The sequence below is a fragment of the Blennius ocellaris genome, assembly GCF_963422515.1.
Source record: "Blennius ocellaris genome assembly, chromosome: 4".
NCBI lineage: Eukaryota > Metazoa > Chordata > Actinopteri > Blenniiformes > Blenniidae > Blennius > Blennius ocellaris.
The window spans coordinates 2,713,697-2,741,653 of NC_137653.1; the positions used below are offsets into that span (position 1 = coordinate 2,713,697).

At 42.9% G+C, this 27,957-nt stretch overlaps 1 protein-coding gene across 1 annotated transcript in view; it reads right to left on the reverse strand.

Annotated features, from left to right (window-relative positions):
• Positions 1-2,785: 2,785 nt before the first annotated feature.
• poc1a (POC1 centriolar protein A) overlaps positions 2,786-27,957 on the reverse strand; it is a gene marked incomplete at both ends in the record, with an annotated part of 41,531 nt that continues 16,359 nt past the window's right edge. Inside the window, 3 exons of the mRNA XM_080495338.1 lie at positions 2,786-2,899; positions 7,827-7,928; positions 12,890-13,171. Coding sequence (XP_080351464.1) covers positions 2,786-2,899; positions 7,827-7,928; positions 12,890-13,171 — 498 coding nt within the window. The remainder of the gene's footprint in view (positions 2,900-7,826; positions 7,929-12,889; positions 13,172-27,957) is intronic.

Here is a 27,957-nt window from a genome sequence, read left to right on the forward strand (position 1 = left end):
GTCTCTATAAGAAAGACGAGTCCGGTGAGTAACACACACACACACACACACACACACACACACACACACACACACACACACACACACACACACACACACACACACACACACACACACACACACACACACACAGAGTAGCTGCTATCGAACCCACTCGTGAAGCCCCTCCTCTCCTCCACTACTGCTCCTGGCAGACCGTCTGGTTGAGGCCCATAGTAAAGGGAGCTGTTTTCTGTGTGTGTGTGTGTGTGTGTGTGTGTGTGTGTGTGTGTGTGTGTGTGTGTGTGTGTGTGTGTGTGTGTGTGTGTGTGTGTCCACGGGCCCCAGACAGGAAGGAAGAGAGTGGGCCCGGCATTGCAGCTCCAGAATTCCGGTTTTGTTTTTCTTCTTTTTCCATCAGCGGCGCGGCCCGAGCGAGCCCGGCCTTAAAGAAACAGTCATTAATATGTTTCTCCCTCCTAATGGGGGTTGCATGCGTCTCATAGAGACCCTCCACAACAGGACCAGATATGACTCATTACTGCGGTATATTATCGTAGTCCCAGTTTATTGAATAAAAAAAAAAAAAAAAAAAAAAGAAAAACATTAAATGAATAGTCTGGGTTCAGCTGAATATGTTACTTGAGAATTCGCAGTGTGTGTCTGAGCACGGCCTCGGGCTCATTTTCATTGAAGCGTCTAAAAATAAAAAGTACTGATCCAGCATCAATGGTCAGGTTACGTAAATCGCTCGAGGGGGGGGGGGGGGTTTGAAACATAAGGATTTTGGACACAAGCGAGGGGCAGGTGTGTTTAGCTGCCACCCCCGTGCTTTTGTAATAAATCACCGCTCGCCAGCAAACCTGGCAAGGAAAGGGTTTGGGAATTACTCGCCGTGAGCAACGGATGACACAGCTCACGGCTCACGATCCCAACGTCCCTGCCGAGGACAATAAAGGCAGGAAAGTCATGATTTCTCTGGTAACCGCCCGGGCCCGGCGGAGCGGAGCGCCAAGCGGCCTCTTAAGAGCAACGCGTGACATCACTGATTTGGCAGCGATTATGAAAACAAACTGTCTTTCACTGGACACACAAACGGAGCTCAGTGCTCGCGAGGACGAGCCGCAGCCACTTCGCCCACCGACGTCCCCCGTCAAGGTTGAGCGTGTGAAGCGAGCGCACAATGACCCGGTGGGTCGTGGTTTCAGGTGCACACAAGGTTTAAAGGAGACGTGTTGTACAGCTTTTCAACACTTTCACATGTTGGTTTAAAAAAAAAATGTTTCCTGGATTTTCAGCCCTTTGGGCTGCATTCAGAATCTGCTGTGTCTGTGTGAGCTGGACTGGCTCCGCCCACACACACGCCCGTCCATGGGAAGAGGAGGAAGTACTTCCTCTTGTGGTGCCATGTGCCAGACCAGAGCTGTGGGAGGAGTCAAAGCGAGGGAGGAGCCTACCTTGATTGTGATTGGCTAAATCCCCCGATGACACTATATAGGGTTTGATTTCTGATTGGCTGCTTGGAGCAACACACTTTTTAAAACATGAAACAAGCCGGGGAGAGAGAGGACACACTTTCTAAACTTCTGGGGCGTCGTTCCAGGTGTGGAGATGATTAGTACTGCTGGAAAACCTTTAGGAATATATACAATAACTTCTAATTCTCCTGTAAATCAGTTTGGTGGTAAATCTCTGAATAATTTAAAAAAATCTCTCATCTTGCTTGAGGAACACAAGCAACAGTGTGTTTTACCTCAACACACAGTGGTTTATTACTGATAAAGCTAAATACACCACATAGAACACATGTTGACAATTAACTTTTTGAAAACGATGTAGTTAGCATGCCGGGCCACCAGTTGGTGATGTTGGTTGTTTCTGTAATGAAACCACACACACACATGTACACAGAGAACAATCAGCAGCATCATAAAAAATGGCGAGGACGCCGACAATCACATGGAGAGAGTTTAATAACTTGTAAACAAAATACAGAATTAATTCAACTTCCAGCGAAACAAAAGCTGCCTCGAACAAACACACGTGGACATTGCAGTAGTGTTTTAATAACAGATTGAAGGAAACTCTTGGGAGTACAAGAAAAAGTTCCCAAGTTTAAATAAATGACACGAAAATGGCAAAAAATATTTTATTAAACTTCAATGTGGACTCCAAAAAAAAGCTCTTGCAGAAACAGTTTCTTCTTGTCTGGTTAGAAAAAAAAAGGCACCGTCCGGGTTCAACTCAGTCAGGAAATATCAATTCATCCTCGTTTATGAGTGAATTCAGACCGACGATAAACTTCACTTTTCGATTAAGCCTCTTTCAACGGATTTCAAAAATGTGTAACAACAAGCCCTGGTTGTGTATTTACATCCACCGGCCTTTTATTAAAGTGATGTCATCCTACACACACACACACACACACACACACACACACACACACACACACACACACACACACACACACACACACACACACACACACACACACACACACACACACTGGTAGCAGCAGGTCCTTTGTCAGCAGAAACAGAGACTGCCCGCTCAGCACTGCTGTAGAGGGAACTTCTCTAATATTCACTTCTTACACGTCTCTTTGTAAAACGGCTAAAAACAAAAACCGTCACGTCAGCACGAAGGCTCACGGTGGATCCAACCCTTCCGCCAGAGGAGCTCTAACCTACGTACGTGCTCGTGGGCACGCGATCGCACTTTCCAAACGGCGGCAATGTGCACGCCCGCCCGTGTCGTCGCTGTGACCACGTTTTACCCTCCGACCGACGCTCCGCCGCCGCCGTCTTCAAGCCTCTTGATCTCTCCTCTGGAGGTGCAGGCCGAGCTCCACCTGGTTCTCCAGACAGTCCTTGAGCTTGTCCTCCGTCAGCGTCAGCCGCTGCTCCAAGATGGAAACCGTCTTCAGCGGACAAGGGAAGGGAAAGGAGCACGTTAGAGAGCGCTGGACGGAACCGGCCTGACAGTAATGACCACATAATGGCCGCGTTTGTGTGTGTGTGTGTGTGTGTGTGTGTGTGTGACAGATGTTGCGCGTACAAGACAATCCAGCTGATTATTGTAGGGAAATCTGCTGCACGATCAGGAAACACTAGAGTCTCTGTGTCTGTCTGGCTCTGGCTCTCGTCCTCTCTCACACACAGTCACATAAACACACTTGCAGAAGAAAGAAAAAACAACACGAAAGTGGCTTTCCGATACAGGACGGGCGTGTGTGGGTAGTGAGATCACAGCGCGACATACTTTTCCTCTCAGCATCCTCCAACAGCGACGGCGTTTGTTGGGCGTCTGCAGGCGCCTGCAGGTGGAATTATCGCAGTCTGAATGAAAAGATAACTGAGGGATGAACTCGCTCGGCTTTCCATTGTTCAGATGAGCGACCAAGAAGAAAGAGCACGTTTATGAGTTTTCGCTGTGGATTATTTATTTATTTTTTTAAATTATGGTAACACTTGAGGCTGAAGAACTTTTTTTTCCTCCAGTTTAGGCTTCATAAAGAAGTTTGAGCTCGACGTAATTGCAAATGTATGAAAGGACATTTTGAGAAGTGCCGCTCAGAGAACACTCGTCAGTTGAGTTTGACTCGGGAGATATAATATTGAATTTCAGTGTTGTGCCGACGACCCCCAGCTCTACCATTCCACCAGTTCTCCATAAGCTCCACTGGCGTCCAATCCAACAATGGACTTATTTCAAAATCTTACTTCTGACAATTTTAACACACATCCAGTCCCTGGATTCTTTTAAATCTCGTCTTAAAACTCTTGTTTTTTTATAGCTACAAATGTGATTTTTACTCATTTTAAACCGGTGTTTGGGTGTTGAGTGGTTTGAAAGGCGCTGATAAATAAAATGTATTATAATCAAAGCTGCAGATACGACCTGAAGGACACACCCTGGACCGGTGGTCGTTCTGTTACCGGGTAAACACACAACCACACACACACACTCACACACACCCCCGGGGCAATTCAGCGTCAACAATTGTCTTTCACATGCAGTGGGAGGAAACCGGAGTACCAGGAGGAAACACAATGTGTGGTTTCATTGGGAAAAACAACCGACGCTGCCCACTAGTGGCCCGGCATGCCAAGTACATCAGTTTTCAGCATTTCTGTCGTTATTGTGTAAACAGAAATCGTTTTTCAAAACGTCGCCGTGTGAACACGAGATTTTTTTGAAACAAAAACGCAATGTAATTGCAATGTCACTGAAATTTGCAATAAATTGTGCGGCCTCTGTGAGAACAACAATCTAATGTTGAGCGTGTTATATATATATATATATATATTTGTAGCTGTGGCTACACCAAAGCTGCCAAAACTAAAGTGATGGGAGCTGCAATCTAATCACATTAGCAGTGTGTAACCTTATAAAAGATGATGGTGGGCTGTAGTTTAACACCAGGTATAGTCCAGGGTAGTACAGGGGCCACGAGGCTGAGCGGGGCTAAATGCTGCTGCTGCTGCGAGGTAATAAATCACTGAATCCCCTCAGGTGGGAACATGTTTTCATGGTTTTTTTGGGGGGATTTTCGGAGGGGAACAGTCAGTCATTGCTTCAGGCAAAACCAGCACAAAATGAAAGAAAATTAGGGCTGATAAATCAAAACTCCTGCATGTGATGTTCCTTCCCTGCGACTGCCACAATAAAATCCTTTAAAAAAAATTATTATAGAGGTCATTTATGATTAATTAATCACAGGTCTGTTTTCAAAAAATCAGGCTCTAAAGTGAAAAAAATCCCAGGAAACTGGAGCAGACTGACGTATTCCTGGAAGGAAGAAACTGTGAAGCCATTGTGAGACCGAACGGGAGTAATTTTCTCGATGGGAGCTGCTTTAACCAATTCAAATTGACCTCAAACCGAGGTTTTCTCCTGCCTCAGATTATTTAATATCACTTATAGTCTAGCATTTTCATTGTCGTCGTCTGTAACAATAGCTAAAATGTGTGTATTCTCACATTTGCCTGCACATCGACTTGTGTCTTTTCTTGCAGGTCGAACCATAAAACCAGGAGGGACATGATTTACTGTTTACTTGAAGGAAATGCAATGAAAGGGGCAAACGAAGCGCCAGAAACAAATAGAAACCAGCCTCAAAAGACATTGCGGCTGAATCAAACATAAATACAAATCTGTAGCAAAAAAAAAAAAAAAAAAAAAAGACAGTAATTTGAGATTCTTTTTTTTTTTTTGTGGAGACGCTAAAGTAGCAACAGTTGCCTCTCCGTCTCTGACATAACCGCTTCGCCGACCTAATGTTGCCTGGTGACAATCACAATCCCAGCGACTGAGCGGTTCTGAACGGTCGCGCTTGGCAACAGAAATTTGGTGAAGGGCAGGGGCACTCAAACGGTAAACACGCCGTCCCCGCACGCACGGGAAGTATGTCAGCGTGTCCTGACCCGCCGTCGTACGGTAGAGGGTCGTTTTTAAGAAATTGCTGGAAAAAAGCGGCGCGGGGCGATGAGCCACTCGACGGGTTATTTAGCGCGACGCAACCATCAGTGTGACGAGGCAAGATGGAGGGCGAGTGGGGGAACCGTCACAGTGGGAGGGGGGGGGGGGGGCGTCATGTGGCGTGAGGTGATTGTGGCAGCAGGGCACGCCACCGTCGGGTTCATCGCCCGCGGAGGCTTTACCAAAACCGTGATTCTTTTATCAAGAGGGAAACAAAACCACAACTGACGCAGATGCACTTTCTCTTCCAGCCTCTCGTCTGTGTCTCCCGCCTGCCGGGGCGGCTCCTCCTTTTATGGGCAGAGAGGCGAGGCGGCACACCTGATTCCCATCAGGGCCTCAATCGCCTCCCTGCCACAGTCGCCACCATCGCAGGGATTATTTGTCATCATATATATCAGTGTTTTTCAACCTTTTTTGAGCCAAGGCACACTTCTGTCTTTGGAAAAATCTGGAGGCACACCTCCACCCGCAAATGTTACAATTCTCTGTACTCTGTAGCCGATATTAACAATAAAAAGTCTTTCTCATCAAAGTTTTATCAACAGGAATCAATTAAATACAGAAAAAAGTATTTCCCAATTTCTTTTTTTTAGCAGTGACTCCCTCAGTGTGAAACCTGGACCTGATGGATGAAGAGCTGAGATCCTGGTTCACATTCTTCCTTTTCAAAAACTTCTCCATCACTGTCACTGACACAGTACTTTGATACAAGATGGTAGCAGGAGGTGGAGATTAACGAGTCTGACGTCTGTCAGTTTCGATTTCACCGGCAAAGTTCTGTACTGCCCTCTAGTGGTGAAGAGTGTTTATACATGATTACTCTGCAACACACTGCTCTCACGGCCGACAACGGCTGTGAGAGCAAATGTTTATTTAGAAAAAATGTGAAATTGGATAATTTCCCACGGCTCACCTGACTCTATCTCGCGGCACACCGGTGTTCCGTGGCACAGTGGTTGAAAAACACTGATACAGGCACCAATCGATTAGGTTTTGGGACGTTAACGACTTACTGTTTCCCAATAAAAACCAAAAAGCTGCAAAAAAACCCCCAAATAAATAAAATTCCCATGCAAAGCGGATGGGAGAGGCACGTCATGGAGGAGATCAGCGCCTGTTGCTATGGAGACGCCCCCCAAGCTCAGTGTTTCACACAGTGACGTAGCTACCCGACCGGACGTCGTCGTGTCAACGTGGCCGTGATGTGAGAATTTGGTCGTGGTAAACATTGAAAATCTGTGAAGTTCTATAAAACCATGAACAAATCTTCTCGTGTCGATCGGTGCAGCAGCACACTACACGTCTGTCAAGTTGAAATTAAGGGACAAAAAGACTTAAAGTAACTCTGTAGCTATGAGGGACATTTGGAAAAAGCTCTGCTTTACTTTGATAATAAAAAATACATTTATTTGCATTTATTTTTGGTTTGGTGTTGATGAAATTACTTCATACCACGGGGGGCGATATATTTCACCTTCCTATTTAAAAAGCAAAAAAAAAAGAATGGAGGGTAAATAGCACAGAGAAAGTAAACAAACCCTGATAATATGGGTCTTAAATTATTTAAAACCCTATTATTTTAGTTATGCAAAACATATGAAAATGGCTATAAAATAGCTATGTTTGTTTGTTTGGGTTTTTTTTGGGGGGGGGGGGGGGGGGATATGACCATCTTAGATAATCTCTCTTCTGTTTCTGCATTAATTGTCAAAACATGGCAATCAAAGAAAATTGATGAAACAGGTGCGTAAAACACAGAGACGGGTTGCTGCTGTTGTGTTTGGCTCATTAGCCTCTGGTGGAAAATGACTGGATTGATTGCGTTTAACTTCCAAACATAAAAGAGAAAATCAGAACAACGTGCTCCATAAAAGACTCCCGTTAATAAAACGTGACTTGCTAGAGACTGATACACAAACCGCGTGTCGCTGATATCCCTCTTGAAATACGGTAAGAGACCAGTTCAGGGATTTCTTATTTTTATATGTACTGAAAACGCTAAACGGAATATTAATGTGGACTATTTAATCACTAAACACTTTAAAGACTTGGAATATCACAACCTGAGAGAGTTAAACGTCCCGCTGACACACAGACACGCCGAATGAAGGCAGGCTTATGAATTTTCATGCCGTCTCTCATGCACGCCTCACGGAGACGTGTCCGAGGATGTTTGGACGAGTGGCGTCCCCTCCCCCCCCCCTTCCGGGTCATCAACCCAGGTATCATCTCCTGCCATTTCACGCTTCATGTGGCGTTTCCTCTTTCGCTCCCTCCAGCTCTGCCCGCCTCTGTGTTTTCCAGATCAATGCCCCCCCCCCCCCCCCCCCCTCTTGCTTATGGCGCCACCTTGATACGGTTACCTCGCCCTCCCGCCCAAGCCCGCTGTCGGCGGCGTCCTTCTTTGTGTGATTCTGCACGTGTCCCCGGGCAGCAGCAACATTATACAGGCCTATGGTTTTCATCTGGAGTGGAAACCAAATCTTTATGCTCCTAAAAATAGAGCGCGCTGTTTTTTTTTCTTCTTTTCTTTCCAGAACACATTATACTCCCCCGTCGCCCCGGGCACTATTGGCCTCTGTTTCAAAGTCGCGCAGCTTTGGCGTGACCCGCGCGCTTCCAGTAGTCCGAAGGTTAGTGGAAGGCAAGCTGGCGCTGGTGCAAAGGGTGGGAATGTCGAGTCCTTTCCTTGAAGGGAAGCAACAGAAATTGTTCAATACGCAAGTTTGGACATCCAGACTTGCTGAGATGGAGACATAATCCAAAAAAAGGCTGGCGGTTGATGTGAAAAAGACCAAGAATCGGTGACTGTAAGGTGTGAGGTGAAGCACAAACGTGGTTTAAATCCTCCAATGTTATTATTCATGCCCACGTTAAAACACAAAGGCTTGTGAGAAAAGTGAGCGTGATGTGATAAAGTCAGGTTAAAACGGTCTCAGCGTTGGACAGGATTGATAACTTTATGGTGCGTGAGTCAAATAACGATCATTTTCTTTAGCTGACAAGGTTTCCTGATTATTGCCTTTATTTCTTTTGTTCTGCCGTCTTTATTTTTGCCATTGCAAAGATTTTTCATAAAGAAATGAGAAACGTGTCGCAACACATACAAATGTGACCTGGTTTTTATATATATATATATATATATATATATATATATATATATATATATATATTTATAAAGAAATTAAGAATTCATATTAGGTAGAGAAAGGTTTACATGCTGAAAGAGCCAACGCAGCAAACTGCAGCTTCAGTTTAATGTTGAATAATTCATCACCTTCCTTCTCGGTCCCTTCGACTATTAGTGTTACAAAGAGACGTGATGGTGACGAACAATGCTGGAGAAAAACCTCGTGAAGGAGAATTAATTTAACGCAGGCATAAATATTGTTTTATCTGTCCAGTCGCAGAAGGATGGGCAGCAGTAACACACACATACACACACACACACACACACACACACACACACACTTAGAAGACATCTAGAAGCAGCGCAGCCTGAAAATAAATACATTTAAGTTCAGAAATACATACAGAGGCCTGTATTTAAATACCATACATGCAAAGCGTGTATTTGAGGAAGTGAAATGCAGCTCGGGTCCCACTTTGTGAAGTAATTTAGGAACGCCGACGAATGTTTCAGTGTATTTTAAGCAAGTGGTTTAAAGAGAGTCTGCGTCGTTAGAGGGCCTATTTTGTGACTGGCAAACACACTGGTCTCCTCAAAATGATCCAGTATGCAACTGTTTAAAGGTTTAAAGCAGTCCTAATAGGCTGTTATGAGTGTGCAAAAGTGAATTGTTTAAAAGTCTGTATTGCAAATATTCATAAGCAGCATCGTTTTGTCCTCTGTAGGTCAATTTGAGTGAATATTTGTGGTTTAGTGAACTTTAGCTTCAGTTGACGACTCGCGTCTCTCGCTGGTAAAAACAACAAAAAAAATGGCTTCGGTCCAATTTAAACATGTAGTTTACATTTGAAGTTACGGTTTTCTGCCAATCAATGGTGTAACTCCAGTCAGACTTTAACATTGAAGGGGCTGGTTTTGCTGCGGTCCAGAAACCTTCACAAAAGCCTCGAGGGGTTGAGGGAAAAAAAAAAAAAAGAAAAAAAAAAGCCAAGTGAACCGCAACGTCCATCTCCCAGTCGTCCGACCCTTTGTTTTGCTTATCATGCCTCCCATTCTCTTCTCATTTCCCGTCGTCTGCATTTATTGCAAGAAAATGACGAGCTGTGAAGTGAAAGAACTGGAAACGACTACAAAGCCACAAGGGAAGAAAGATTGTTTTTCAGAAGAATAAATGTCGTTAAAGGTGATTGGAAATGTGTGTTAACATGAAAAAGAAAAAAAAGAAAAAAATCAGACAGAATTTGCCTTAAATGACGTTCTAATCTGGAGAATCAGCGTGAAGAAGTCATCCCCATTGTTTCCATCCCCGAGGAACGAAAACAAACATTAAAGGCCCAAGAATAAAAGTGGATCCAGGTGGTCCATCTGGTACCGTGGTAGGGGTACTTCAGCCTTGAAAGGAAAAGACTGGCACTGCCCCCCCCCCCCTCCCGGGAGGAGCCAGCGAGCTGCCTAGCAGCCCCACACCAAAATAAAACACTTCCACATGCTTCGCAACAGCTTGATCAAGAAAAAGGGACATAAAACAGAGAGTCTGGGTAAAAAAAAAACAACAACAAAAAAAACTTTGACAGAAACAGAAAAGGAGAGTCTGTGTCTCTGCAAGGCCGTTTGGTATTCACACTTGATGAGCGAGGCAGCGAGTGCTGCTGTATTCCTGTACGAATGATGTATTTTCATCAAGGCACACACACACACACACACACACACACACACACACACACCATGCAGTTAAAGCACAGCATCACACACACACACCAGAGCTCCGTCGACCTCTGCGACCTCTGGATGGCCGCTGCTGCTCCCCGGCCTTCTCCTTTCAAGCTTAATCTTTGTCTCTTGCGCCGCGTCAGCGTGATTTCATTTCTCTCATTCTCATTCATTTCATTCCTCAAAGCGTCTTCCACCTCGGGTACATTTACTTTTATTCGGGCGATAAAGGAGACGCATGAGACGTGTCTCTTCCCCTGCAGTGGTGTTCAAATGATGGATGAGATAAATATTGTGTCAAATTAAATTTTTTTAAAAAATGATGGTTACAAAGCTGAATCCATTTATCTATGGGGAAAAAAAAAATCTATGATTCCCCAATGATATCCAACACCAACGGCACCTAAAGTGGCTCCATGACAACGTCAGGCTGGAGTGCAGCTGAGCTGGTTTCCATCCTTTTGCTTCCAGATGTTCAACAAGCCCAAGCTTTGGGAACGTGTGGCGCAGTGGAAAGGAAGTCCTCTGTGCTGGAAGTGAACACCTTTGATTAATTACTCCCCAGTCAGCAGGCGTTGGCATGCAGAATGAAGTTTTAATGTTTAATGTGATTATAGCAGGATTGCAATGAGCTTAAGAGTAATGGGTGTTTCCCTGCAGGATCTATTTGCAGTGCACAGATGCAGCCTAGTTCTCCCAGTAAAAGCCGGTTAAACGTAGCAGTGAAAAGGCACCGTGGCTTTTTTTTAAGCTTTGGCGGGAAGGCGGGGGGGGACGCGTACGATATTGGGCGTACGTGACGTTATTGATGTTGTTGGTTGGATTATCTGGTGGTGATTTAAACCCAACGACGTGAGCTGAGCTCGGACTCCGCAGAGTGCGAAGCGTGTTTAAAATTAATTACAAATAACAATGCAAGAGTACAGAACCCTTTCGTCTTACATGTCTATATGTAATTACCTACATATTTGGAGGCTGGCTGAGCCGGGACCAGCTGCGCCGCTCGCCGCCTGCAGGGACTTTCCGCTCTCACGTTAATGGCTTCAAGCCTTTTTGTAAACAGTGCAGCTCTGCAGCTTTAGGTTGCCAATAATGTACGCAGGTGTTGGTCTATTAATCAGTGCAGAGAAGGTCGGGTTTGTCTTTTAGAACACCAGAGTACGGTCTGGATTTAGTTAAAGAAATCTAAATAATATATTGTTTTCGTTACGTGTTGCCAAAGTGCCTCATCTTCCCCCAATACGTTCAGTTTCCTCTCTCCTCCTCCGTCTCGCTCACTTTCCCATCAAACTGTCCCTCATCATCTTGACCCCCCCCAACGTAAACCTCATCATCACCAACAGGTCCGACACATCTTTTGAGCAGAACCAAAGTCTCTGTGATTAATATTAATCACATTTTGGTTTTTTTGTTTTAAAACTGGGGAGTTTTGATAGTCAGCAGAGCATTTAGGGCCGAAGCTGGTTGCTGTTCTTTATTGTTTTTGCTCAACAATCTATTTTTATCTGGTTTGGTTGGACTTTAAACCGTGTCTGGCCTCCATGAACCATCAGACTGTGAGCAGTGTGAGAGTGCAAGGAAGCAACACAGACTGGTTTTTCGCCACAGAGATGGGTTTTTTTGTTTGTTTGTTTGTTTTTTGTACTTTTTCCCAGAACTGAATATCACACCAAAGCAAAAGATCAAATATTAATTTCCCCAAAAAGTAGTCAAATCAGAAACAGATGAATAAATAAAAGGCAAAAATGTCTACATGGATAAAATGTGTTTGTTCATCTTTAGTTTAGCCCCGCCCCCAAAAAATTACAAAACCTAAATTTCAATGAATTCGATAAAATCGACTCCATCCTCTTTTAACCACCTTTGCAGCGTAAGAATTTACCCTGGAACAATATTATTTGCTGACAGGCTCGTTTCAAGCACCTTAACAGTGTAATTATGTTCACTCTGCCAGGATTATAATTTTTCTGGGAAGCATATTTGACAATGTTTTTTTTTTATCTTGTGCTTTGTGTTCACATGAGTCCAGTGAGAAAACCTGTCCATTGAGCTCACAGTGTCCAAGCATTCATGTTTCCATTCATTCACCCCTGTAGCGACACGTTCTCCCTGTGCACATCTGGGATTCCTCGCTTTCCACCAATATTCTGATTTAGATCGCCCGTGAGTGTGTGAGACTGCCTCGCTCTCTTTCATGGCCCTGCGATGGACGAGTGGATTCACACCGAGGGAGGCTGGGATCCATCCTCGACTTGGATGAAGTGTTTTTTTTTTTTTTTACTCAAAAAGCTTCGTCTCTGCACCGTCCGAGCCGCAAGAAGGTTCTCAAATTGCAAAAAAAAAAAACAGGAAGACAGTGCAGTTTCAGTATTCAGGATATTACACCGAACATTGAAGTGAAAAATGAATATGTGTGTCTTTGAGGCCCGTCGTGCCTCTGGAGCTGCAACCAGATCCGGCCCACAGGTTGAAAAGTTAAAAAAAGAAAAAAAAAGCTTTTGTTCTGAGCAGTGTGGGCGGCAGGCAACATCCAAAGTACAGGACGGGATGTTTTGATGATGGGAGATCAGCGCGTCTCCCGCTTACCTGGGTGAGAATCTCCAGCTGACCAAGGACGTGCTCCAGGGTCGCGGCTAAGCCAGGCGGGACCCCCGGCTCCTCCGAGGGGGGGCCCGGCGCCCCGTCCGGGCCCGGAGGCTGCTGGAAGCTCTGGCTCTGCGTTCGTGAGGAGGAAGAGGAGCCGGTGCCGGGGTTTCTGTAGGCGTGGGAATGAGCCGCTCCACCGAGGCTGCTGCTCCGATTGTTGTTGAGAGTGTGGGCAGCAGTTTGACGGTCCGGTCTGGTGAAGAGCTCGGCCGGCTCAGGGGTCTGGGAACACAAAGCGAGGAGGCAGAGGATCTGGTAAAAAAACAAAACTGAAGTGGGTAAATAAATACATCTCTATAGTAGACGGCTGTGTCATCAGCATGGAGTCGACACTGGGATGTGTCTTCTTACTTTAATTTTAGTATTTCCATTTCAGATGGATTTTATCAAGAAGGTTTGTTCTGCCAAGTCAGAATGGGAACCAATGAAAGAGCAGATCATCAGACACATCATGTTCTGAGGAGAAGCGACGTCACAGGAATGAATTTAGGAGCATTTGGGCCACACAGTATGATTTGAATTTGGACAGGGACAGTGAACAATTTAACATTGACCAAAAGGAAAGATGCATTCTACCAGGTTATAGCAAAAATGCTAATTTCTGCTTCGTTACCAATCATGAGTGCAAGCTTGATTTTCTCGAAGCCATTTATTAGTTAAATGTGCAAATGCTTTAAATGTAGTACGTGCAATACTCTCTGTTGGCAGTGTGTTCCATTGACCCACTGCGATTACAGAGAAGGCAGATTTAGCAAAAGCAGTTTTACATTTTGGGACGCTGCAGTCTCCTCCAGAAGTAGATAGAGTAGTTCGAGCCATTTTGTCGGCACATAAAGTTATGAATTTTCTCAGTGGAGGTGCAGCGACGCCATGAATAATTTGAAAAAGTAGGCAAACATTAGTATAGAATATCAGGTTTTTATGATTCAGAATTTCATACTTAGCATTTGACAATGGTGATAGCGCCTGGATTTTTATTTTTTTTAATTATGGATCTTGAGTGTATATTTATATAACGATTCAAGAAGCCCCAGAGCCATTTTACACCCCGAGTACTGGAGCACTTGACAATATCCTGAGTTAAAGCTCTGTGTGGAGTTTACATGTTCTCCAGGTTTTCTGTACTCTGGTTTAATCCGACTTTATTTCCCTAAATTCCCTTAATTTCTCAAGTTCTAACATGTTTGAATTAATTGATTATTAAACAGGTGGAAGCTAAAAAGAAAATGAATACACAGAAACTCATATACTGTATTATTTATGGAGAAGGGGCAGAATTTATCTACCTGTACCTCTTCTCACCCCATTTTGGACATGTTTAAAATCACAAAGCACAAAAAATGAAATGAATTTTCCCCCTCTGGGTGGGAATATGAATACGTGTGTTTGTGATCAACAACCAACATGTTCGTGATCGGCTCCATGTGTGGAAGACGGCAGAATCGACATCATTGGTTCCAGCTTAAGATTCTTCCACTAAACTCGAAAACTATATAAGTTCTCACCAAATCTGTCCAAAGAGCCGTTCTGCTGCATTGGAACCAGGCAGATGATGGGGTGAGACACCCTTTAATGTTCTCACATTGCTCATAATGCTGACAACCGAAGGGCTTTGTTTACAAGTCGGCGGCCCAATCACCACCGTGAGACCTTGTTTCGAAACCACAAAGTTAATTAACATTCCTTTCGAATCCGAAAACGCAGGTTTTTCATGCAGCGACTTTTGTGATGAAAAACCCCCCCCCAAAAAACAACTCAGCCTATAAACAAATTAATCACAAACGGTGGTTTTTATCCCTTTATTTCATGTGGTTACTACCAGAGGAACTCGATACTGAACCGTTTTTCAGTCTTCAGTGGAATCCCCCTTGCTTTTTACCAGCGACTTGCATCACAGACTAAATATTGTGAGATTCTGACTGTTTTACTGAACATCATGGGGCATTAATAAGAAACTTAAAGTCACTTTTTTGTTTCTACAAAACTATAAAAATAGCAAAAGTTCCCTGAAAATAAATGGAATTGACTCAGTTTTAGCTGGATTTCTTGTGAGTAACACTGACAATTAAACAACAACAACAACAAAAAACCACTCAGCTAAAAAGAAACTGGGACCACAAAACCTTTCAACAGAGAGAAACTGCTGCTGTGCACTTCCTTACAGCGCGAGGCGCAGACACTGAAGTCTCCCGTCAGTCTGCATGTGTGATGATTAATTCATTGAAGCATAAACCCAAGATGGTGAGTGACCACAGCTCCCCGTCCCCACGTCTGCCTGACTAAATCTGTAAACGCCTCTTTAGGGTTCTTCTTCTGCTTCTTTTGTCTCCTGCTCTGCAGACCCTTGTCTGGTTGTGTGATGATGATGATGACGACGACGATGATGAGAGTGACTATGCGTAACCTCCGCCGAAGACTCTTTTACTCATCACTGCGCAACAGGAAACCTAGTCACAGTCTGCCGAACACGGCGTCAAACAGCGTCGCTCCCGAACGAAGCCAGACGAGCGGAGCTGTCAGACACACACACACACACACACACAGACATGTGCACACACACAAACACAGGTAACAAAAACTGCCACGACAATAACGCAGGCAGCGGTTCCCTGCAGTCGCGTACAAAGAAGCTGTGACATGTTCCTTGATGAGACTCGGCTGCAGTGTCATATTTAGTAAGATGTGACAGTACGACACCAGCCACCCGTGTCAAGGAGAGGCATCGCTCAAAAGGAATGATAGCGACAACGTGGGGAAATGGGCTTAAGGCTGTAGCCCGCGAGACGGAATTGTAAACAACACGACTTATTGCAGGCGGGCGGCCCAAGCGAAACAATGTGAAAGTGAGAGAAAACACCCGGCGTCACAACAAGAGCCTCGCGTCTCAACGTGGCTAAATTGTTCAAATGAAACTGCTCATTTCAGGGAATTCTATTTTCTCGTGAAAGTAAATCAAGTCCGCTCTGATTTATTTACGCAGCTCCTGAGTGGTTACTGCAATTCTGTTCGCGACAAATAAAGAAGATTATTCCGCTTTCGACCGGCGAAACTGTAATATGTACCCGCTGCGTTTCGCCACAACTCATTTCCTGAACGCCGAATGTGAATTCATGCATTAAATGGAGCATCCTACTTGGCGTTGACAAACACAAATGGCATGTTAGTGTTTTTCTTACTGCCACTTATTTATCAGACCACTTTCAGGACACCCGATGTACACAGGGGAAATTGCAATTGAATATATTTGGAGATTTGCTGGCGTTTCCTTCAAATAACTGACAAATATGTAGCTCTGAGTTAAAGACATTTGGAATCAGATCGTTACACAAACTATACTTAAGTCTTTTTCAGTGAATCTTGAGTAAACTCAAGTTATTGCAGTTTTTGGAGAAATGCCCAGCTTTTGGTTCGAAGAGCTCAAAAGTCATGCGCCCATGTTCTTCCACGCTTCGTCCACACGGGGGGTGGCGATGAGCTCAGAGCCCGTTTGGCTCCTCGGAATCGAGTCGTCACTAAAATCTCGAAAACGATCAAGCAATTTTTCGACGTTACAAAAACAACAACATAAGTCTTTGTATAGTGTTGAGCTGTTTCACTTTTTCCTCACAATCCCACTCTTTCATCGTTTAAATTTGCCTAAATTTCAAGTTCAGTCAATAAGTAAATAAAAAGTAGTTTTCGTTTTGTCTCCACTGTGAAACACAAGCTTTGGGGAACAATTTCCAGCTCTGCCAGTCAAGATGATAGACACAACCAAAAATTGCCGATTGCCTATAGTAACTCTCTTTTCCAGAGATTTCCAGTGATATCCTGAGGGCCGGACAAGCGCAGCTAAAGGGCATCATATACAGGAAGTAAATACAATATGGGTGTGTTTATTGGGTGGATCTCCATAAAATATTTCAAAACATAATTTAAATCCACAATACGGGCCAATGCTTTATTAGTACTTCATTGCATAGGCTCATATTGTGGATTCAATTTATGTTTTGAAATAAATAAGAGTAAACAGTGGGTTAATGTTGCCCGGGTTCAATGTAAATTGAACAAAAAAAAGATTTGAGATTATGAGCACTTGGAAACTTGGAAATAAAATATGAACGCTTGCAGTACGTGTCTAAATGTGCTGCATTACTTTATGACACCAGAAATATGGCCCATATGAGTTTTCCAGCAGCTCCTCTAATTTAAATCTCGTTTCCTGGAAGAACTACGTTACATAATTTCCCACCACGTCATTACTCTGACGCTTTACATGTCGTTTTGTTGACCAGAGCCATTATTTGACATGACAACCTTGAAATCCTACCAAACGTTATATTTGAAAGAATATATTTGAAAAGACAGGTTAGAGGTATGTTGAATGGAGAGAGAGAGAGGGAGAGAGAGAGAGAGAGAGAGAGTGACAGAGGGACGGGGAAAATAATAGAGCTGCTCTGCTGAGTCTACAACCTTTACCAAGACTGGATTAACTCCTGTTGAGTGTGTGACTTACAGCTTTGTATGAACCAGCTGCTTAAACACACACAGACACCAACCGCTGGGCACCACATGCTCATACTGCTGAGGTAAATATGAACAGACACAAATATACATACATGTGTCACTCCGATGCATAAAGACTCGGAGCTAAACATTATGAAATGCTGAGTGAAAACCCATTAGGACACGCGCGGCTCCTTTTTCCAATTTCATCAATCATTATTTTGACAGTTCGTTGGCAGGATGGTTATTTCTTTTTTTTTTACCACATTTGAACACATTGATAGTAATTGCTCTGAACGTGCTTCGTATGCATGCCTGCCTCTTTAAGAGGCGAGTCGCAAACATTACGATCCTCGGTACACTTTTAACCGGTAACCGGTCCCGCGCTGTCGGCATCGACACAAAAAAAACACGTAGAAAAACGTGCAGGAAAATTTGGGAGTAGTGAGTTTTGTGAACGTTTGGCAAACTGTTTCCGTGGAAACGTGACAAAAACTTGTCAGTTGAAAGGGGGATGGGATTTCTACTTCTAGTTGTTTTGTGCACCGCTTTGTGTATGTGATACCAACAGGTACCAGAGTATTTCAATATACCTGCTTTTTAAACTATTATTTAAATATAATATGTACGCACATGAACTTACAATTTCTTTTTTTTTTTTAATAAGCATGCATAAGCGGACGACCATTTGCGACCTGTTGTAAAGCAGGAAATGAAAACAGTCCAACAGACACTTGAAATACCCGCAACACCATCCCATACAATCAATTTGATACGACATCTACAGAGTAAACATTGACGCAACAAACTGGACTGTAAAAAAAAAAAGAAGAGAAGGTTGCAGAATTCATTTCTTTGTGGATTCGCCTATATGTATTGAGATTTGCCAGTAAGCGCTTACAAAATAATTCGAGACAAGAAGTGACATTATCAGTTTTACCGCTCATATCTGCATTGACGACTTTGTCAGTATTCAGAGGCTCCAGGCCAAGGGGAAAACCCTGTTGTACACAACTGTACATATATACACGTGCACACACAGACGGTGTAGCCACCCTTCTAATGAATCACCTGGAGTGGAAAAACCAACAGTGGAAAATTTCCTGAGGTCCAAATTAACTCTTTAGTGTGACAGAGGCCGTCATCAATGGAGCCTGAGAGCTGTATACAAAAGCACTCATCACTAGAGAGAGAGAGAGAGAGAGAGAGAGAGAGAGAGAGAGAGAGAGAGAGAGAGAGAGAGAGAGAGAGAAATTAAACATTAATTCTCATATTAACGTCGTTGATTTCAGTCTTCTCCACCAGGTGAATCTCCATTCAGATTAACAAATATTAAATGTGACTCTTTAAAGGCTTACAAGGCTGCAGGTTCCAACACCAATAAACCAGATGTAAATGTATATTTTTCTTTTGGCTACTACCCTTGAAAAAGTCTTCTTTGAACACCTTTAATGATTGACGACGAACTCTAATGGATAACGTTCAATCAAGTAATGCTGAAAAGAAAAACGAAAAAAAAAAAAAAAAGTTTTCGCTCAAAGGTCTGAAACATAAAAGCCACGTCGAGAGCGCGACGGGAATTGGTGAGGAAAAAGCAGTTTGTCAACTGCTTTTTCCGCCTGTGTCCATTTGGGTTTAATCCAGTTCAAGGACTTGCATCACTACTTCTTTAAACTCTCTTTAAAATAGTACCCAGAAGAAGACGACCAACATAAGTGCAGAGCGCAATCCTCACTTGACCCTCAACATGTGCCTTTCTTTTTTTTTGTAGTGGCATTCTGAATTACTACGTTGAATGTTCGGCTTTAAATAGTTTCTGAAGTCATTAACGTAGAAAGAACTCATTTCAGAGAGAGAGAGAGAGAGAGAGAGAGAGAGCAGAGAGAGAGAGAGAGAGAGACAGAGAGAGAGAGAGAGAGAGAGAGAGAGAGAGAGAGAGAGAGAGAGAGAGAAGAGGAGAGAGAGAGAGAGAGAGAGAGAGAGAGAGAGAGAGACTTCAGCCATAAACTTAAACCACATTTAACGTGTAGTTATTTCAGTTCAGTCTTGCTTATAGAACACCACATTACATGAAGAGAAGTTTTGGTAGCTGAGCTGAATGTTTCCTCACAAATGGACAAAAGGAACTTAAATATTTTGGCGCCAACTATTATCAAAAAAAAAAAAAATAAGAGTGAGAAGGGGAAATGGATCAAACTAGAACTAATTCTTGAACACGGGGTGTGTTTGTCCCTGTGTTCATTTGAGACCTGACATTGTCATATTTGGTAACAAACTACTTATGGTAAACTCAGAAGTAAACTCAGTGTAAATGACTTTCTGTCATTTACACTGATATCATCTCTGGCCGCTTTGTTTTCAAATGTCTCGTTGAATTAATGCACTTTTAACGTGTAACAAATGAAAATGCATGAAAAAAAAAAACAAGATACAAAACAAAAAAAAAGTGATCTCTGCATACAAAGCAAGTGAAATAGTGTCTTAAAAGGCACTCTTTTATATACTATAGAAGAGCGTGCCCTTGTAGTCTGTTCTTTTTGTTGTTGTTGTTTTTTTTAAGTCCGAATCCAAAAAAGTCTCATAAGATCATTGACCAAACACCTTTTGCTTAAAATGTTCCACTTTAATTCCACAATGTTTTAGGAGGAAAACAGAAAACCTTGACAACGGCACTCGGAGACACTGAAAATGCAACTCGGCTCCCAGAGTGGAACTTTTCAACACGCTCAGACTGCGACTCCCTCTTCCATGTAAAACATGCGACTTTTCTGAAACTCTACTACTGCGCAGGCGCACCACGGCTGGAGTAAATATCGTCACTTAATTGAACGTCACTTAATTGATCGTCACTTAATTGAACGTCACTTAATTGATCGTCACTTAATTGATCGTCACTTAATTTACCGTCACTTAATTGACCACTTGTTAGGACTGGACCTGCACTGCCAACACTGGTATTATTTTTTATTATAGTATGTTTATTGTACTTTTATTCTACACTTTGCCCCCCCCCCCATCATAGTTTAAGTTCCTTGTATTTCACCTTACCGTATACTTTGCTCTCCTTAGAACTTATACTTTATTATAGTCTGTGATTTTATCTTATTTTTATTTTTGTCCTATTTGACTTATTATTACTTCTACTGTAAATGCTTTTGGCCCTTAGAGCTCTTGATAGTCATCGTATATAAGATACGTCTATTCTTTGCACATTTCTTGTCTTTCCTGCTCATGAGTCCTTAAGAGCAGAATGTAACAAGTACATTTCTCCTTTGTGAGATCAATAAAGGCTTATCTTATCTTATCTTATCTTATCTTATATCAGTTCTGCACATGTGCAGCAAGGGCCGTGTTTTCCTCCAGAGTGTCTTCACTCCCAGGCCACGTTCCCCTGGGTCTGGGTTAATGCTGATAATTAGGGCTGCTCCATTATGGAAACAAATCATAATGACAAGATTCATATGACAAGAAATCCCGATTATGTCTTTGAATTTGGAACAGCATTTATTGAACATGTCTAAAAAAAAAAAAAAAAAAAGACTCCTGTTTAATATATAAAAAATATCTTGTAATTTCATAGTAAAAAAATAAACTGTTGTACTGCACTCAATCTTTTGAAAACAATAAATAAAATATAATAAGAGATGGATATACTTCAATAAATAAGTCCAACACAAATACTTTGATAAATTGGTCTAAAATTGTAGAACTGTATATAATAATTTGTAAGGAAAGCCTACTGTAGATCAGTTAATTACACTACATTTTCATGTGCATTTTGATGTATTTTATTGGCAGTGATTAATGTATTTGTGTTTCCTTTCAACCCGTCTGGCTTGTTGTTACTTGTTGTTCTATGTTGACAGTTGGTTTCGGGGAGGGAAGAAAAGAGGGACAAATTATCGGTGATTCCCAATGTAACACTGTTTAACTGAATTTTGAATAAACAAACCTTCACAGCCGATATCTGTGAACAAATGCAGCGACTGCAACAGTTTCCAACTGAGAAAAAAAAAAAAAAAAAAAAAAAGTCATTCCATTTGCGCAACGCGTACAGTACGTGCCGAGCTGCAGATAATGGACCGCAGGCGTTGATTGAAGTGGTCACTTTGACTTTGTCATACGCAGGTGTAACTAATAACGTGAGCGACGGGCCGAATTCCACGAGGCTGCGGCGCCGCCAGAGCTCGTTCCGCACGCCGACTCACAGGCACATTTTAATGAAACCCAACCGATCATTAACGCTACCGGCATTAGTCACACCTTGTGCTTTGACACATGGAAATGCCAAACAATGGAGCCGTTTGTTGTCGAACGGTTTGTTGTTTTCAACAGAGACGAATCGACTTTGGGCTGAATTCCTTAAGCCTGGCGCGCTGCAGGATAACCCTTTAAAGAGCCTTTTCGATTGCCGGTCCTAACCTCTGCCCCCCCCCCCCCCCCGTTAGACAAGCCCCCTCACTGTCCATTTTTAAAACTCGCCTTAAAATCCATTTTTATTCTTTGGCTTTTACCTCAGCGTGAGACTCTGCTCTGGTTTTAGTGCCTTTGTTTTTTTTTTTTTTATTGTTTTAACTTTTTATGTTTGTTTATTGTTTTACCATCTGATTGTTTTTATTGCTTTAACTTTTTTATTGTTTTAATGTTTTGGTTTTGCCTCTTATATTTTTATTTCAATGTACAGCACTTTGTCTCAGCTACGGCTGCTTAAAGCGCTTTATAAATAAAGTTGAGTTGAGTTGAGTTTAAACTCGTCACAGATTAAGAGACAAGCTAAATCTTGTGTTTTCAGTGGCTCAGTGTAAACGGGCCCACAAAACGCAATGAAAGTTTGCCGTTTTCACATAATTTCGGAGTGAGACCGAGCACATCAGACCACTAAATCAGTTTTCGTCTCCCGATATGCCTGTTCAATATTGCCTCAGCGAGCCGTTTGAACAGAAACACGTGGTTGTTAATGTCACGCCCCGTTGGGAGAGTTTCTCTTCTTGTCTACATTTTGAAATGTCAACAGTGAGACTGGAGTTTTTTTTTCGCAAACGTTATGCAACTCAAGACTTTTTGGAAGTGTGAAACACTGTGACTGAGAATTTGTGTCAAAAAAACGGTTCAAGGTTTTATGGCGAGAAGCAGAATGTAGAAGGCGCACTCAGAAATTAGGAGACATAACATGCCGGTGATTTGTTGGAATCATCAAAATATAACAGTAAGATTTATTACAATCAATATACACATCTATTTTTTTATTTTTTTATTTGAGCAGTATACATTCTGCTCAAAAGGAGTGGAGCTGAAGCAACGAGCTTATGAGCGCCCACCCCCAAACTCAAAGCAACAAAAAGTTCATCCACACTGGAATAGAAAGAACAAAACATCAACAAAACATCAACAAAAAAGAACCTCCCACATTTCAAACCACCATATCAACACGGACCAAACTTACAACACACACACACTCACTCACACACACATATACGTTGATCCGACTTCTCCCTCTAATGCATTTCTTCTTCTCTGTATGTTTCAAAAATCTTTTGTTTGTATTTGTATTTGAACAGGTTGATGTTTGGGACATGTCGGGCTAAAACTTTTCAGGGTTGTGCTGTGTTTCTGAGTCCTAAACTTTAATTTAGCATGTATTTCATAATGACCACCTATGTCACTTGTATACGCAAAGGAAACACATCTATGTATTTTTGTAATATAAACTCTAATCTCAGTTACAGTGAAATATCGCAACATATTTACTCCGACTGCTCGTAAAATATCTTCCCGACTGCAGCCTGTGAAGCGATTCAGCTCTGATTTCAGTAGATTTGAACCTTTTCTTAGGTATGCTGCTTTATGTGTCGGCCACCAGGGCACCTTTCTTAAACACAGCTGATATCTCGGTTATCTCTCGTTAATTCAACATTTATTTACATGTCGTGCAAATAATTGACACTATCTCTCGTGTAGCTGGTCTGTCTTCTTCGTGCGCTGCAGATATATATTATAAAGTTTGTAATCCACGCATCTTTGTTTGTCGCTATCACACATGTCATTGCTGAGACTTCTTAAGCTGGAAGTTTCTTCAGTGTAAACTTGAGGTTTTGCTCTATAAACCACACGCTGGATCACGTCGAACTGTCGTTTCAACATATATTTCACTGAGGTACTGAACATTCAGTGTTCAGGAGGAGTCAAGGTGATAAATGTTCTGATTGACGCTAAATGAATAAAAAGCAAGATGAAGTGATTCCAACAAGAATTTTACCGACTGGTCACTTTCATTTCTCGGTTCCTCCACGACTGCTCGCTCCCTCTGCCACCTGCTACCTTCATTTCACTGTTCTGTCTCCTGTCTTCTGTTTCCATCCATCCATCCCCTCTGATCTCCGTCTCCTTCACTCTATTGTTTAACAAGGACGAGCAGGTGTCTGCTAATGGCCCTCAAGTTCTCTCCTTCCATTACATTATTCTCCCGCTCTTTCTCCCGGTGTACTCGTGTCGTCGTCACCCCCCCCCCCTCCCCCCCACTGTACCTACCTTTCACTCTCCCCCTGCTGATGCTCCCTCGCTCCACTAGACCATTAGACTGTCTTTAACGCTGCTGCTGTCGCTACGCCGTCTTCCAACACTCCCGTGTCACGCCCCCTGCCTCTCCCCTCTCCCCTGCTGCCGCATGCATTCAACTCCCGCTGTCAGAACAATGCCACCTGCCTCTTCATCACAACATGCAAACACACGTGGCCACGGACAACTGCAGTGGGAGCCTCGCTGACTGACGGATCATAACTGGATTCACTACTTCCCTAAAAGTCATTTAATTCAAAACAAAAAAACAAGGTAACAGGGATAAAAGTTCATCCAGCTCCTGCAGCCTCTGAGCACCCTCCACATCCTCGAGCGGAGCGGCGCAGTGGTTTGTGTGTGTGTGTGTGTGCGTGTGTGTGTGTGCGTGTGTGTGTGTAACTGCGAAGGGAAGCCTGCCCGCGAGTGTGCAGCTCGTCTGTCTGCACACGTGAGCGAGGAAAGAGACCCAGATGTGAAGCCGGAGACAGAAAACGGGGGGAGGGAGGGATGGAGGGAGGGAGGGATGGAGGGAGGGAGGGAGGGCTGGATGGAGGGATTAGGACGGATGTGATCAGAGAGAGTTGATCTGCCTGTCAGCAATGGTTGGGGCTCGTGCACACGCGCGCACACACACACACACACACCAGTGCTTTTTAGGCTCTTACAACAACAACAACAAAAAAAATGAAAATTAAGATCTGCTCAGCTGTGTTGAGCAGGAACAGACTGAACCACACACGCACGCACACACACGCACACACACACACACACACACACGCACGCACGCACGCACGCACGCACGCACGCACACTCTCAATCTTCAGCTGCAGAGACCTGGTTTTAAAGCTGGCTTATTGTGTTTAACGAAGAGGCCTACATGTTCCTGGTACAGTGCCCATCACTGGCAAATTATCATGGAGAATCACATCCAAGTACATTAAAGGATAAGCATATCAAATTAGCTTCTTATGAAATCCCCGTGGATTGGTTTGCAAGAGAGGAGTGGACATGGGTGGCCTTTGCCACAGTACGAGTAAACACAGCATTACCGTCTCGTAAGTCAATTTCTTTGTGGGGAAATGAATCCCAGCCAGAGGCAACGTCGCATATTACTCCAGCCGTACGAGGAGGGACGGTTATAACACCCATTTGACATTACGCAACGGTCGCCTTTGATTTACCTTCATGATAAGCTGACAAGGGAGCCTCAGGTTTTCTGGCCTTATTGCAAGATAAATGTGTTTCTATCTATATTAACGCTGACAGGAGTACAATTGAGCAAAAAAAATAAATAATTAAAAATCATTTAACAGACACTGCTGGGACTCATTTGTTCGCATAAAAACGCAACAGGCAAGTTAACGTTTAGCTAAAGGTTATTTTTATTTCTTAGTGTAGAAAAATACAATCAGATACAAGTTTTTGAACTGCAGGCGTGATTTTCATATTAAAGTTTATTTCTACTGCTACCACTGTAAATTTTCATTCTTTGACTTCTTTAGTAATTTTGACCAAAACGAAAAACAGTTAATTGAACCACACCAACTTGTCAAGTTAATTCATCCTCCAATACGCTTTTGGGTCGGGGGTTAATCAGCTCCAACGCCCTACAATTTCTTTTTAACATTTCTTCTTGGTTTTCCCTCAAAGTATTTCAACCCTTTTTCCCAGAGAAGAAACTGATCTCATTTAGGCGAGCGGCTGGAATATTTTATCGTCTCTGCTTCCTCTGTGGCGACACGTGCGCGAGACTTGCGGCGGTATCCGAGCGATAAAGAGAGCGTATTAATAATAAATTATGAATTGATAAATTATACATGAAAGGGGGGGGGGGGGGGGGATCTAGGAAGCTCGCACTTCCAGGTGCCGCCTGCGCTTCAACTGAAACAACTGGCTGACGACAATCTAATAAACAAGGATGAAAGAAATGTCAATGCCGGGAACTCAGAGGCTAATGAGGTTAGCGTGTGTGTGTGTGTGTGTGTGTGTGTGTGTGTGTGTGTGTGTGTGTGTGTGTGTGTGTGTGTGTGTGTGTGTGTGTGTGTGTTGCAGTCAAAGAATTTGTTCTATGTACTCATCATTTAATTAAAAGAAAAGTAAGATTCCAAAATGGATGAAAGATGATTATCTCAACACATTTCTAGTTTTTAATTGGTTTCAGTTTGATTTGTACCGTGGGTTCCTCTGAGCGTTTCTACGAGAACAGTAATACGAGTAAAGATGTTAACAAGAGCTAAACAAATTTAACATGTTTCAACACAGGAACCTGTGAAACTCAGCTTGTTATATAAACCCTCCTCGGAGCTTTTGTGTACGAATGAACAGATTAGATTGTTCAATAATTGCAAGGCCTTGTCAGGTCACGTAGTCGTGAAATTACAGCATTTCTTCTTCACAGTGTCTGATACAAAGACGAGAACAGATGCTTTACCGAGTGCCACGTTAACCCTTCACATGAAAAAGACAAGCGGCATTTTAGAACAAAAGGCGAGAGTAAGGATGTACGTCAATAATCGTTTCAATCATGATCACCTCATGTTGGTCCAGCACTACTGAGCCTCCAAGCGGAAAAAGTTCTAGTTTTTTGCAAATCTAGGAAGAGTTTTATCAACAAAATAAAAACAAATGTAGTTGTTAAAGTTTGTGACTAAAGGCTCCTAATGAACACAACAATTTTGTATTAATTGAGCTTAACTTTAAATATTTAAATAACAAGTGTTAAATATAATTTCTCTTCAGCGGACATGAAATGAAACGGTTGTAGAAAAGAGCTACAGTAAGTTTAATTTGACATTTTTGGTGTTAACATATCTGTTTACGTCCCATTCCACATGTCTAAATTTCCTTTAAAAAGAAATTTCACAGCTTCGGAGAATTTCTTGAAATAAGCGAAATGAATAACGACCAACTCTCGCGGTGAACACTGTAAAAATGCACTTTCAATTTGCTTCCATCTGACACCGACTCATCCGTGGACCTCGACGCAACCAGAATATGAGCTGTACCGTAACCTTGATATGTCTTTTACAACTATATATCTTCTTTCAGAGTATTGGCAGATGGATCCTTTAAGCTTTATCCAATTTGGCCAATAATAAAACAAGAATTTCTCTTTCAACGAAAACGTTCCCGTTTCGCGTCGCCAGGTATACGACAGGAAGTACGAGCGACGCCGACCGGATCAGACAACAAGAGAGAATAACGCCGAGGCTCTGTGGGCGGTTTGCACAATTTTCCAGTTGAGAAGCAGCTGCTGCCAAAACACAGACGTCAACCATTTGTTTAACAAGGTACGGATGCGATAATGTACGTCCACACGTATGTAATGTAACCGCAGGTGTCTGATAAAAAAATCACAGGCAATTTACCAAAGTGCAGTTGTTTCCCAATAAAAGCCACGCGGAGGATTGCTTTTTCAAACCGACGCTTCAAGTGGCTGCATTAGAATAAAAGCATATTTCTGTGGATTGTCACTGGAACGGGGGTTCTGAGAAGAGGAGAATGTGTTTCATGCATCACACTAATCATCTCTCTCGGCATGGTCCAGCCGCCTATTTCATAATCACCCTTTCAGGCACATCTGTAATAACTGTTGTCAAGTAGAGGAGCGATTAAAATCAATTTAAAATCTTGGTCTCAGAGGGAGGGGGGTGGGGGGGTGCAGCCACACTGAGCAGGGCTGGTGCAAATGAAGGTGTTTAAGGACACTGTCAGCCTTGTAGACACACATTTTCAGGGAGACGTTACAATTAATCACATTTACATCTCCTGAAACACCTAAAGACTTTTACCTGAAGTCTATTCAGGAAGAATTGCTTCTTAACATCTGTGCACATAGCAGTTTAATCGCATTAATGTCTGATTACATTTTTTTTTTTTGGGGGGGGGGGGAACTCATCTTTCATGAGGAGATGCAGAACTATGATCAATGAGTAATTTACTCGATGTCGTGAGGATATTGCATGCAG